This window comes from Ptiloglossa arizonensis, chromosome 3 (genome assembly GCF_051014685.1).
Source record: "Ptiloglossa arizonensis isolate GNS036 chromosome 3, iyPtiAriz1_principal, whole genome shotgun sequence".
Lineage (NCBI taxonomy): Eukaryota > Metazoa > Arthropoda > Insecta > Hymenoptera > Colletidae > Ptiloglossa > Ptiloglossa arizonensis.
In genome coordinates, this window is record NC_135050.1 from 2,486,624 (window position 1) to 2,502,432 (window position 15,809).

Genomic DNA, 15,809 nt, shown 5'->3' on the forward strand with positions numbered 1-15,809 from the left:
ATTAATGCGACTAACAATAAATATGGAACTCGATTCGATTATAATACAAATTATCTTCCTAATTATCTCTTCTCTTTATTTTTTGGTAGATACAAATTCTGCGAGTTCATCTTCAAAATTAAACACTAAATTATACACTAGAAACAAGTATTTAAGACGAACATTATAAATCTGTATACTTTTTAGAATTCTTTTAGATCATTAATATAGTTGTTATTGCTATATAACGTGTAATCTTCGCTTATTGGAAGTTGGTGTAAAATTATGGAGATCTGTTTGAAAATTTCGTAAACCGAACAGCTACTGAAAACTATACTATAATCAGCTTGGACACTATACTGTTCACCTCGTATACATAACGTAGGTGTATATAGTATTATTCGAAACATTCGTGATATCATATTGTATGAAAATATACGATTAAGAGGATCACGAATTCAACTAGTTTTACAAGTGAGTTTCATAATTTAAAATGTTTACAGTGGTGTAGAGAAATTAACAACCTGTAACAGAGGTGAACATCCAATAATACTGTTAACGAGTTTAAAGACAAAGTTAAATTAGTTACACCGTTAACGAGTTTAAAGAGAAAAGTTAAATTAGTTACTAGTCTACGATTAGTCAATATCGTCATGCCAGACATACTGAGTATTTGGAGTATGTTCGTGATCTAAAAAGGGAGATTAGAGAACTCGGAAATTCGGTAAATTTTGAAATATTGTACAAGTAGAGTAGTTCATTCGTAACACAAAGCTATACTTTATTGATGTTATGATACGGTCTAAAACAGTTATAATAATCCTTTGAAAAATGTGCTACTTTCTCGCAAAATGCTCGCAAAATCGTGAGAAAATTGAAAAAAAGATACGAATAATTACCGAAAAATTCCATTACCAACTCTTATAATTGGAAATTGATCAATATTATTATTCGAATATTATTCGAGTATTACTATTTGAATAATGTGAGCTACTCGGATAGTGTATTTAAATATTGCAAGTTTTCGTCAATTAATTATTATGGTGAGCGAGTTCGACGATTCTTAAAAAGATGATCAATAATCTGTATCTTGTACATATAGAGTTGACACGAACGTAGATAAATAATGTAGCGGCTCATTTAGCACAATATCGCATTTGATGGTTCGAAGCTATTCAAGTATGCAACGAATAAGATTCCATTTCATTTATTTACCATTTAAGATTTATTTAAAATATATTTTCGACGAAGTAAACGTAACCGATCCATTTTAAGATCGTATTTCATTTTAACAATAACCAAGCTTTATTATTCATAATTGTTTCAACTATTGTGTAATTAACCGTTTGCTAAATATTTAGCAAATATTTAGGCTCTTAGCAGCCTAGCTGGTAAAATTGTAGAGATCTGTTTGAAAAGTTAAAGTTTGACAATTTCGTAAAATGAATAGCTATTGAAAAATATACTACAATCAGATTGTATACTATACTGTTCACCTTGTATACACAATATAGGTGTATATTATTCGAAGTATTCGTGACATCAGATTGTAATATTTTGTACCGATACGTTTATCTTGTATTTATAACTGTGTTTATTCGAACGCTTCCTAACATCGATCACTTCAAATCACTAATCATTTCAAAACATCTCTCAGGTCTTATACTTGAGTTAACAACTCCTCCTAGTTAACATCTTGCCCCTTGAACATGTTATTTGGAGTCCGTCTCTCCAAGTTAGTTAATCCCTTGTCATTCCTAAAGACATGTCTGTATGGACCATCGGTAAACACCTTGTCTATGTAGGATTAAAGTGTTTGTCCTCGGTTTGAAGGTCTACAGACACGGTCCCCTTGGGCCTGAGATTGGAATACATCCAATCAGCGTGTCTACGGAGAGTACGAACTACCAGTACGATAGTGGATAGTAAGCTCCATGTATTCACATTGATTGGTGCAAAGCTGTTCTCAGCCGTCTATGCAAGTCGATGCGCGAGTGAATTAATCGTTACTCATAGCGATATGATTGTCCCACGAATTGAAGCATGGGAGGAGCTAGGGAATGGTCAACGCTGTTAACAATTTCCAGTCGAACTATCTTGCTGTTCTTACTACTGGTCAACTGATACATCATCTCGGATATGCAGAGTTCTATTCCTAATAGCCATTAATTTCGAAAATGGTCTTATAGCACACACCATTTGGTTAATCATTTGATTGATCATATGGTTGATCATTTGGTTGATCATGTGGTTAACGGATAAAAATGGGACATGTCTATTTTTTCTGCGCGGAATCATAGAATCTTAACAGTTCCATTTTTTCGTATTGTTGACGAATTTTCCTTGTTGATGGTCCTGTGTCTGTTAACACAGTTGTTTTCGGTTGTCTTGATAATTTTTCATAGAAAAAAATGTGGAAAAGAGATTGGAAAGGAAGGAGAAGGAGAGGAAGGCGTTTTGTCCTTGGCCTGCTCGTGTACTCCTCGGTACTGCTATTTAGCAGGCTCTATCTTAGATGTCGGGTTATTCAATATATAGTCTTTTTCGACAATTTCTTCCCTTGCGTTCTCTGCGATACCTCGGGAGGTTTTGCCTATTATTTCTTTGAAAGGTTGCTTCTTAATTTCTCGTAGATTGCATCTCGCAAGTTATTTCAGAAAAAGTTTTTAAAAATCTGGTTAGTATGCAGTGTGGAAAAATAAATTAGGTTATCTATAGCTACAACTGAATGTTTATTACTAATCGGTATAATTACTTTGGATGTTCTTCATTGTTCTCTTGTTTTAAAGGGAGTGTTTCTCATATCATATCGGTTCAAGTTTCTAATTAACAAATTTAGATATATATAATACATAGAGATCTTGTTAAACATTATTTATCTACTGTTTCACTGCTTGGAGTAATATGCTTGTTGAATAGTTTCCAGATTTATTTAAAATTATTCTTAGAAATCTGTTTGGGCTTTTTTTGTATTACATCGATACGTGTTTTGGTTGTTGTGCTCTATATTTGTATAGCAGCACAATATATGTTGTTTTTTGGTTCTATTGTTACAAGGATCTATGACGTATTTGATGACAAAATATTAGACGAAGATACTACGTTGAAATCACCGCTATGAAATGGTAAGATATTTCAGTCGATCGTACGTTTATATGTTACTTGTTCTGGGAGCTTATGATGGCAATGCCACTGTTGCAAGTAGACTCTACGTTGAACGATTTTCTCTATGTCGATATCCCAATCGGAGAGTCGTACAAAGAGTGGAGTAAACGGCAGCTGAAACTGGTTCGTTCGTATCATGTCATAACAATCGTGGCCGGATTCGATGACGTTACAACAACTTTGAAGATAGAGTTCTCCAAGATGTACAATTATACACCTAGGATCAGTATGCGTAATTTAAGTTCAAATCATAATGTTAGCAGAGAAACTATTCTTCGTGTTCTACACAATAATCATATGCATTCGATACCACGCTACTCGTGTTTATAATCTTCGAGAACGTATTTACGTACCACGAATGAATATTTCACAGTGGTTACTTGAATATCATGCTGCGGATCAGCAATTCCTATCGTACATTTTATGGACCGATGAATTCAAATTTACGGGAGATAGAATTTTTAATGCAATACATGATACTCATTGGTGACATAATAAAATACATATTCCATGGATAGCTCTCTCAAGAGTACTGACAAATGATAAGAACGTAACATAAACGTCTATACTTTAGAATTGTAAGATAAATGTACACATTGGTTATATTCTTTTACTTAATCATTCGGAAAGAGTTCAGTTGTTAGGTTGTAAACAATTTAGGGTGAATATTTACGTTTAAGATTATCTTAACCTCGCATTGTTATAAGCTATTGCATTTATATCTCAAACAGCTACAAGATATGATAGGAAATACTATGTCTCGCTAAATAAGGAGAAGGAGGATACCTTGTCAACTCTTCAACTAATCTATGAAATTTATTTTTCGAAATAAATATTTTAATTTTTTGCACTTGGAGGCTTTTTCACTGTAGGAGATTAGCAACTCGACGCGTATTCGGCAGATATTTTTACTAATGACAATTAATAAATTATGAAATGAATTACACATATCAAATATGTTTTTACATATATCAAACATAATAGCTATTACGTAGTAGTTAAAGTTTATCCATAATTTTTCTTCGTTTCGTATTTTATAAAACATTCATCGAAGTGCATTCTCGATTTATTAGGATAAGTGTTAAGAAATTAAAAATATATAATCACGTTTTTTTCTTTGTTTAGTCAAAACAAATTTTGCAATCTTTCTCCGATCCAGTAAGAATTACACGAAGCTCACTTCAATCACTTACGAAAATCACTTCGTAGTTGGTCGATCGATAATTTCTGGAATTTTTAATAAAGAAGAGAATATTTCTTTTTTTGCTCTTTTACTAATTTATATAGGATATAATAAGTGATTATACATACTTCTACATTCCAAAAAACTAACATACGCTACCACTGGAGAGCTTTTCTCATGAAAGTGTATGTTGTTGCATACTGATCAGCTCGATCAATGCTGCCCACAAATTTTATATAATTTAGCACAGCATTAGGTTTCTTGACAATAATTTCAATACCACCTCGTGTAATGCTCTTCACCGTCCTAGCATCGCTGGGACCGTCCTAGCATCGTTGCTGACAATTATATTTAGAGATTCTGAAATTAATCTTTTACAGTAATTTAGTTACGAATAAATTATTTTTTTTTAATGGATGTATTCGTATGTGTATATACGAATTGCACTGTATAATATGAAATTTCGTGATTGTAGAAATTAGAATATTCGATAAGATGTAAATAAAGATTTAAAAACAAGAGGTTACACGACACTAAGCGTAGTGATGTGAAGCTTGTGTGTATCCTATAAATTAAAACTTGTTAATTACTTCTTTGGAGTTGCAGACAATTTAGAAAAACAAAGTATGTTTCCATTATCTTCAAATATCGAAAAGTATTGATACAAGTCAGATTAGTTATAAGAATTAGACATTAATAAAATTCTTAAAATAGTATCTGTAGATGTTATAAAATTGAAGCCTGTTAATAGACCTGAATAATTTCGTATTCTGAAGAGGGAGTCGAGAATGGAAAAAAAATTTAACGAAGCATTGTTACTAATGATCTTTTATAACTTTGGAATTTCGTGCGTTTACATACTTTCACATGAAGCGACGATAATGCTTTGTTTTAAGTGACCTGTAACTCATGGATGGTAACATAGGTACCTGTTTGCACGTGGCTGGTTTAGTGTCGTTGTCCAAAGTGATGGATCAATGCCACGGTTATACACACTCGTCTGTGATTAGTATCGAAGAGCGGTTGATCGTGTTCTGTATATAAATTGTGTAGGCAGTACTGCAAGTTGAAGTTAATTCAAGGTTTTAGCGATGCTAGTCCATCGGTTACCAATCTTGGAACGACTACCCTACTATACTTATCGAGCAACCTAGTACTGTTCGATAAGTTTTATCGAACGACCTGAACTTATTGAGCAACCTAGTACTGTTCAATAAGTTTTATCGAACGACAAACTTTATTGAACAATCTAGAAATACATTAGTTTCCCTTAACAAGTTGCTTTTGTTGATATTCGAGAGAGAGAAAGATGGTCAAGCGATTGAAATTTTCAGTTTGAAAAATACCTAACATAAATTGCAGGTACCATTGGCCTACGAATTATTTAGCTTCGTTCCAGATTCCGCTGGGATTTATTTCCCGAGCGGTAAAATGGATAGCTTCTCTTGCTATAACGCGTCGGGCCTAATTCATTTGATGTATGTCCATGGAAATGAAAGCCGGGAAGTTGATTTTTTTTTTAACAACAGCGAAGGCTATTAAATATTTACGTTGGGAATTCTATTGCTTTCGGAATGGTGTCAGATCTAATATTAGGGTGCACTACTAGCTGTCATAAAAATTGAAATATTTAATCTCTCAAGCGATACGTTTGTTAATATTTTACATTGAGAATCACTTTTGAGTTGCAAAATCTTTGTAAATTTTATTGTCATAGCACTTATTAACGTTCCGATTGTTTTCTATATAAAGAGTACAAAGTGTGAATCTACAAATGGTAACTGATTAAAAATTTTAAAGGAAAGAATGAAATAATAAAGTTACACGTTTAACAATGATAAGATAATCTGAGAATTAAGTATGCATTACTAGATTACTAATTAATACTTGTTCGTGGTTTCCGTAATTATGTATAGATGTCCTCTTTCTTACAAACAATAGGATATATTATTTTAAAACAGAGATTAAGATGAATAAGGATGCAAAGTAATATACATACATATGTGTATGTAAGGGTAAAATTGACGTCACATTTAAATATGTGAAATAAGATTTCGTAGCACGATACTTTTAACAATACATGGAAAAGTATGGAAGAACATAATTATGTATTCGGAAATTTTCTAATTCCAATTTTATGGACGGTATTGAACTTTTTATTACATTTAGAGATTCTGAAATTAATCTTTTACAGTAATTTAGTTACGAATAAATAATTTTTTTTTAATGGATCGTTTAACATTGCATCAGCTACTACCTTATTAGCAATGACTAATGGGGAGGCTTCAGTGTGGTGTTTCTATAGAATTTTGTTAAATAGTTTGGGTTTGAATAGTTTCAGAACTATTTAGTGAAATAGTTTTTCCACGAATGTTAGTAAGTTATAACTTTTTTCACTAACGCGTATTTCCTTCGAAATGTACTGTACAGTGGGCTATCAAATTATTATTTCAATATCGTTAAAATTATTTTGGCAATTACTATATTACGAAAAAGGTTTTTAATTCTGATATTAAAGTTTTTACTATATATTTGTAGTTATGTTCTTTCGGAAACCTGAAAAGCAATAATTTCGTTTCTTCGATATAAGTTGCCTTGAAACTACTATATTTTATTCCATATGTAATTTTACGTTGAATGTTGACATATTTTCCACAACGCTTAATTTTTTAATTACATGCTATCTTGTCTTTTCAAAAATATTCAGTAACAGCCTGTAAAGCAGCAACCACGCTACAAAATTATGCATGACTTGGCCTAATACCTCGAGCATGCATCCATACGTCTCTTCTAAACCACCTGTCTCTTCCAAACATCCAAACAGTCTCCTGCGGGATCTACGCGAAATTCTTTCGATTAATCATGTCTTTTCGCAGACTTCTGTGTAACCACCCACGAAAATTATTCTATTATTCGAAGGAAGAAATAACACATAAACATACTGACACATAGCGCGGGAATACTGTAAAATATAAATAAATGTAGAAACGAAATGAAGTCGTGTATTCGAGAAGCGTATGGTAGTCTCTTTGAAACGATAGCTCGCTGATCCGGAATGTCCAGATGTTCACAAGCGTGGGATGAAAGGGGAAAAAGAAGCAGAGTTCGTGTCAAAGCAAAAAGTCTCCAACGCTTGTGATGAAATTCGTGACAGAACAAATGTGCACTTTGCAACCAAAGGGCAAGCATGTTAATTGTTTTCGCGTTGTTTGCAGAACAACGGTGACCGAACAATTATTCTGTATGTATTGCTCGCGATAATGGAGTAATTCTCGCTTTCAAGTGACAAAATCGGGACCGTTGATTCACTTAAAAGTAGAATAGATAGCAGTTTTTATCTCGAGCCGATGTTCAGCTCTATGGCTACCATCTGACGAGGGAAATGAATAGAATATACCAAGTTATAGAGTAGATATGTGAATAGAATATACCAAGTTATAGAATAGATAGATGAATAGAATATACCAAGTTATAGAATAGATATGTGAATAGAATATATCAAGTTATAGAATAGATAGATGAATAGAATATACCAAGTTATAGAATAGATATGTGAATAGAATATACCAAGTTATAGAATATATTGATGAATAGAATATACCAAGTTATAGAATATATTGATGAATAGAATATACCAAGATATGGAATAGGTGGATAGAACACAATAGCAACAGTTTGGTTACAGAAACATCAAAGTAAGAGTATCGATGTGTCAATATTAATACAAAATAAAAATTTATAAATATATAATTTTGTATATTCTTGTATCTTTATTAAAGTATTATTAATGGGCTAGCGCAGATTTCCCGATGAAAATAAGCCCAAACAGAACCTTATTCGGACGACTTTTAATTGTATGTAATTCAAATTATTTTAAAAAAATTTTTAACTACGTATAATTGAAAATAGACTGAGTAAGTATTTAGACTTATTTTTATCCAAGAGTTCACTAATTCATTGATCATACCCCTTGTGTGTATATAACGATGAAATTCGATTCTCTGTTCACATTTTATCATCCTATTACTGTTTGTCTGGGTTCATAAGCCTTAATACGAGTCGACGAGACGCTTTGCGTCGAAGAAGTATAAACAGTTAAAGAGGATGGTGATTTTCTTAATTGAATTCTCTGTGAAAATTATCACTCGAAAGCTAGAATTTCTGTACTTGTATAGAATTAATAATGGTATGAAAATGGTATGAATTACATTTATGTTGCAACTTTCAGCAGGCATTCTGATTCGTATCTTAGCATAGTTACTTTTCAATTCCCATTATTTCACCAATTTTCTATTTGAATCTTCTAATGTCTGAAAATTTACGAAAATATGAAAAAATTGATTCTTTTCGAATTTTCAAGCTAAAAGACTCTGTCAAGAGGTCCTCCTATTCTAGAGGGTTCAAAACAATGAATTGTTTTACTATCTTAAAGTACAGAATGTAAAAAAATAATTTCAAGACATTTTGGAAGGCATCTGGGTAAAAAAAAAGAAACAATTCCTACGCCAGAAATTTATAGTTGATAAATTTTTGTTACGTATAATTTATTTAATTGAGAATTAAGTTGTTTCGGTTGATATTTATTGATTGAATTATTTACTCATTGAATATACATGGTTATTTAAAAAAAGCTTTTGGCCAGATAAATTAAATTTAAAATCTAAATAACATACTTTATAACTTTCTTAAGTAAAAATTTAATGTTGGAGACATTTAGTAAATGAGATAAGTTGTACACATCACCTCTTACAGATTATTGGTAAATAAGTACGTATACCTTTAACTTTTAAGTTATTTTTAGTACTGCAACAGGGAAGTAATAGCTACAATTGTGAATAAATATTCGTAATTAAATTTCCGAATGATATAATACGGCAACATCGTCGTAAAATTGATAGACGTTACGGATCAATAACAGTTGCAAAACGATTCATTCGCGGAGAAATTTAAACGATGCTGACAGATGTCATAAATCGTGCGATGACTATCGTGTTGAAAAGAATCTGCGTAGGGCTGTCTTTACGATGTGAAATATATCATCGTTTCAGTATTTATTTATCATCGAAAAAAAAAACTTAAATCAGGCAACGAGAAGGATAGTGTTTAGGTAGTAGTCACTTGGCAACCGTGATCGATCTGTAAGATTACAGTTATGTCTGGTCTTATCGATCGATCGTTTGAATGTTATAACGTGAGCTAAATTGGTGCGTCAGGGTGGCAATAGAATGGTCTCGAGTGTATAAATTACACTGACAGTGGCAAAGAAATAACTCGGTAGAAATACAATCAAAGTAATCGGTTGCTTTTATCGTTTTGATTGGATATAAGGGAAACGGAAACATAAACAGGCATTACACGATGAGTATATCACCACAAATGCTACGAAAGACGTTAAATGCTTTATGACTTCTGATTGGTAGAATGCACTGAATGATGCGTATTTCATTGCACGTATAATAATATGGACAAATTTTTTGCACCGGTCGAATACGATATGCAAATTATAGATACTAAATGGCTCTGGTAAGATGTTATAATAGTATTGACAAAATTGAAAAAAAGTCCTAGAACTGGTCATGGTTAAGAATATATTCTCTTAGATGACCTTTATATTCCATAATCTAATTGACCATAACCCGATTGCTTATAATTAAATTAAAGTGCTAAAAAATATTCTTCATCTTTTATATTTGAAACGACGACTTTGGGAATCAATGTATCGGTTTATTCTGTCCTTGTTCTACCTCCTCGAAAACTGTCCTGGCAATTTGTTGGCAGTGACCCAGACCTTCATACTATCAGGAGGTGGTGGTTTCTTTTCGGTGACTTTTATCTAGAAAATCAAATCTAGAGGACACTCATTCTTTTTATTCAACGACCAGTAAACATGTTGTTCAGCGTTTCTATACCCTTGTGATCATAATAGGTTTTGTAAAAGATAACGTTTAACGAGAAAAACTCACCACCCCTGACAATACGAAGGTTCGGATCACTGACAACAAGTAACCAGGGCAGCTTTCAAGGAGGTAGAACAAAGACAGAATAAATTAATGAATAAATGATGCATTGTTGTCCAAGGTCGTATTTCCAAATACAGAAGATAAAGAATATTTTCTGGACAATCAGCAAAGTTGACCTTGAAAAACCAATGTATCCTAAGTAAATAAATTTGTTTTAAAATCAGAATGAGGTACACTCGTAGTTAAACGAAAAGATCTAATAGTATTTAAAAAACGGACGAGTCACTTTGAAATCTCGGAGGCATATCCTCTTGACAATACTTATTGTTAATTAATTGTATCCATCATGAGGTAACACCCTTAAAATACAATGAAACATTTTTTTAATTAACAAATATTTCTCTACTTTTTCGTTCAGTGGATATTGTTTAGTACAGAATTTTTCTATTTAATTCGTAAACTCAGAGTACGAAATTAATCAGTAAAATCTTAAATAAGACTAATAGATTGACATATGTCACGATTCAATATTAATTTGAATGTTTGTTGATTTTAAGTAAAATAATTCGTCTCTGAGGAGGTTAATTATTTTTTATTTTTTGCAATATTTTTAGAGATTTCGGTAAAATTTTGAACCACACTACCAATAGTTTAAGCTTAGGTATTATTACTTAATTTAAAAAATTTTAAACGATCTTATTTTGATATTAGTTGCTAAACTATTTCTTCCTATCAATATTAAATATTTTATGTTTTACAGTCGTTAATCAGTTTCATCTCGTAAGTTACCCTTAAACTTACGAATGTACTTGAACGCTTATAAAAACGTTTAATTCTGAAAAAATGGAGTTATATTTAGATTTTCCAAATATTTTTATCGTAGCAGTAATATACAAATGTCAATTTTGTACATGTAAAATTTGAAAAGCTTGAAAGTTGATATAAACAATATTTACAAATCAATATTTGGGAAAATCGACTATATGAACACCACAAAATTATTCTAACGGCTAAGCAATAACATCTGTATTTATTAAATAATTAAACTTACGAAAGTATTCGAACGCTTGTGAAAATGTTTAATTTCGAAAAAATGAAGTTATATTTAGATTTTCCAAATATTTTTATCGTAGCAGTAATATACCAGTGTCAATATTGTACATGTAAAGTTCGAAAAGTTTGAAAATTGATATAAACAATATTTACAAATCAATTTTTGGAAAAATCGACTATACGAACACCACAAAATTATTCTAACGACTGAGCAATAACATCTGTATTTATTAAATAATTGAGTTTAAAATTGCGAGCACACACTACGTTTTGTAAACGTTATTACACGTTATAGATAAATTTCTCAGTTGTAGTTTGGTATATGCAATTTTAAACTTTTATGATTTTATATTTTTATTAATGTGTGTATTATGTTTTAACAAAATTCAGTCGTTTATGGTGATTCACCTTATCGGTGCATAGTTTCCTTCGAAGAACTCAACTCCAAAAATAGTTTTTTTCTGTGAATTCTTCGATACAATTGAAGTTGAACTTGTTATCCAAATCTATCAACGATAATTCCTTGAAGATGTCTATGTATACTTTTTTCTCCTTTCGTTAGTTGTAGATTTTTTAAACATTCTGAATACCACATTTTCATCTTTGCGTTTTGTTAAATTTTTCGCGATAGTAACCAATATCTTACTTTCGCGAACTTTTCTGAATTTAATTTAGAGCTGCTGAAACGCAGTATGTGAAAACAATTGCGCAGTGCAAAGGATTAGGTTAGGTACGTGCTGTTGCTAGATTTAGCATACTACGGTTCGAAGGAAGAACTCGAACAGCCTACCATTTTTTTCAAAGATATAAGCATTTAATATAAAATATTTTCAATTTTGATCATTTTCTAATATTTTCATGTTTTAAAAAATTTTACGTTTAAACGTAAAATGTACTATTATTTAAAATTCGGTTACTAATCAAATTGTCTCGTGTGTACTTTTGACATGCGTGCCATAAGTTTGTCAAACTTGGACAGATGGTAGATTTGTATCTTCCTAACATACGTACATGCGATTTCATTATAAAAGTTGTCTTTATTATGCCACTTATTCATAAATTCTTCATCATCTGTATGTGTTTTTATTTTTAGATATATTAATCATGGTAATTTCAATTTGATCAAAATTAAATGTAAATGTTTCCAAGGAAAGCATTGCAACCATTATTTACATTGATCGGAAGTTCTCCAAATTTAACATATGAAATATATACACTTGTATTGTTTGATCAAAGTATTTTCAAGATCATGATGTAACTTCATTGTTTTAAACATTAAATGTTTGATTTGAACACTTTGGCGAGCCACTATATAAATCACAGTGGATTAAATAAGTGTGCAACTTGTAAACAATCGTAATTCTACACCAACTGAATATTACTCTGAAAAAATTGAACTTGGTTCTCTTTAATATAGACCGTAAATGGTAAATGATGCTTTAGTTGCCTCTTTTAATGTTCTCATTTTAGTTTAAAATATAACGAGTAATTTCAAAATTTATGATTCCAGCTGTTTCAACCTTTTGACTGACAAACTCCGAAGTTGAACTGTTCATATCGTATAATAGTATAACTTTTGCGGTGTATATGAAGTGCCTTAGTTCATGATCGTTCGAAGTATTCTTCTGAACACACATTTGCGGATTTCCTCAAAGATCCTGTTAATTATTAACCTATCTATCGAACAACCTTTTTAATTGTAAAAGTCAGTTCGTATTGGGTTAACGTTATTTTAGACAATCCTCTAGACGTATTATTCAATTTATTTTCAAAGTACAGTGATACCATTCCAAATACTCTAGCTTTGATTCAAAATTGTCATTTTCAGTGTTCGTTCGTTCTTCATTAGTGACGCAAGATAATTGTGTTTCGTCCTAGTTTTGTTCGAAGGCTTCGAGTTTAAACGGTGCAGGTAGAGGGCATAAAATTTGTGTAAATATGTTGACTAATACAAAAAATACAAGGTGTACACTTTAACACGAGGTGTTATATTCGAGTATGTCGCAGATTAGAATGGAAAACAGTAAGAACGATTGAGATACATACTATACAAAGTAGTGGGGGAACTACTCAACAGTTACAGAGGCAGAGATCGTGACAGTTAGAGGTGTAACTTTGCAAGTATACCTGAATAACTCGCCTAGTTTTGACGATAGAGCAGTGAAAATTGGACCAATCCTGCTTGATTTCAAGGAGGACATAATCTGGTATCAATAGTTTCTTGTAAATGGTGATATAAATCGGATTTGTAGGTCAACTTCGTTTTTTCTCAATGGAATTAAGAATTCATTCCTAAAACAATGAATGCATAATATTGGGAAGGTATACATTATACATTTTGGAATATATATATATATATAATTATATGTAATTACATATGTGTATGGTATATATAAATATAAATATATACATATATAATGTGTATAAATATAATTATATATATATATGTATAATATATATATAAATATAATTGATATATATGTATAATTTTCTTCGTATAGATGTAGACAATTAGAATTTTATTGTATAATTGCTAAGAAACGAATACAGTTTTAACACAATATTTAGTTCTCGTTACAAATTTTATGTTAGAATATGGTTAGATTATATTCCTTAATACAGAATTACGTGGTTCGAAAGAGTGAGCATGATGGTAATTCTCTTGAACTGCATTACACTGGGGATGTATCAACCGTGTGTGGACGACCAGTGCGTGACAAATCGCTGTAAAATATTACAAGTACGTAGGTATATATGTATATGTATTTGTTTATGATCGAGTGTGCACACATTTCACAAGCAAATCTATTACGAGCATCGAAAAGCTTAATAATATATTAAATCACGCTTATTATCGCATATTTGTTTCCACTTGTTATAGCCTTAAATTTAGATTTTTGCAAAGTGAATATGTTACAGTTGCAATTCCATGTGTCGTAATTTAAAGCTTTTAGTGATTTTAATTGCGATATGCAGGTTGATATTATAATTCTTTGAAATAATTTTAATTAATGGTACAAATTAATTTACCAAGTCGTATAGAAATTGTATACGAGTTGCGATGTTAAATCCCAATACTAAATTTAGTGATGTGTACTTCGTATAATTGCTCACGGTTGTAGAATTATAAAGATGTCTCCGATTTTATTTTTCTGTTTACTATAAGATTTTAAACACGATGATACCTTAATTGCTTTTTTATAAATTCAAAAAGTTTTTAATGAGTAAAGTAAAACAAATATTTAAAAAAATGATAATTTGTTATTCGATAGCCAAAGATTTAGATTTTAACGAGTTCGTTAAAACTTGTACCAGCATTGAAGCAAGGAAAACTCATCTTTCTCCATAATTCATGTTTAATTTATATTTTTACATTTTCATATCTTTTAAAAATTCTTTGCAAATATTTGAATGCTGAAAATATCATGCACGATATATTATACGCAAATAATGAAATATATGTATGCATAAAATATTTCTGTAAAATTATTTTTTTTGTTAAGATACATGTAACAAAGAATAGGAGTTAGGGAAGGGGGAAGGGTAAGGGGTCGTATTCAAATTTTTCGCACAGAGCGCCATAATGGTTAATATCAACTCTGATTAATTTCTTTAATTAGGTATTCATTTTTTATCTTTAATATGGATCAATATCAGGTTATTCCATAAGTAATATGTTATATGAAAGTGTCCAATGTGTCTTTGAAGAAGCAAATTTTTCTTCAGTCTATATTAAGAAGCATAAATATTCATTTCTGAAATGTGTGAAGAGGTTAATCCGAATTAAATCGATACCTCAAAAAAAAATAACCGAAATCATGGAATAAATTTTGCTCACAAGGGCTTCATTTTCGAAAAACAAATGAGTTTAAAAATCAATTGGATGTACGTGTAGCTGTTATGATTTCCTTTGCACACAATACAAGGTCGTCATTTGTTTAGTATACTCACTGTTATAATACTGACGACAATAATTTATTGTAACTCCATCAAATGCTTTTAATGCAAGGCGTTTGTTCGTGTGCTCTTTATTATTATATTTCATCGAGGGTGAAATTTTACATCTTTTGGGGTAAAATCTCCTTTTTCTTGGTTGCACAATGCATTTTACTTTATCCTGTATATTAGGTGTTTCATTAGCAACGAATCACTTTAATATATTTACAAACATAAATAATAAAAAGATGTAGTACGTGCAAATATGATATAACTTTGAGAAAGATATAATATCATCCTAACAGATTTTTTGTGGAAAATTTAAAAGTTTCCTTTGGTCTTTTTAATGAAATATCCAATTTTTTATGATAGAATTTGACAGAGTCATGGTTGTTAGAGATAAAAGTATTATGTTACGTTTATCCTGAAGCTAAAAGTTTTTGCGAAACTCGGTTAAACAAATGTTTAGAATTATAATCTTCAAAGTTTTATGCAGCATGTAACATTGCGCACTGGACAATATAAATTCTTGT

At 30.9% G+C, this 15,809-nt stretch overlaps 1 protein-coding gene across 4 annotated transcripts in view; it reads left to right on the plus strand.

Annotated features, from left to right (window-relative positions):
• The window catches only part of Ca-alpha1t (Ca[2+]-channel protein alpha[[1]] subunit T), a 134,531-nt gene that overhangs the window by 23,822 nt on the left and 94,900 nt on the right, over positions 1-15,809 (plus strand). For 3 of the 4 annotated variants that reach the window (XM_076306879.1, XM_076306878.1, XM_076306877.1), the window contains exon 2: positions 13,968-14,080. The exons of the other annotated variant lie outside the window; for it this stretch is intronic. In XM_076306879.1, coding sequence (XP_076162994.1) covers positions 13,968-14,080 — 113 coding nt within the window. The remainder of the gene's footprint in view (positions 1-13,967; positions 14,081-15,809) is intronic. 4 annotated transcript variants of the gene reach the window in all.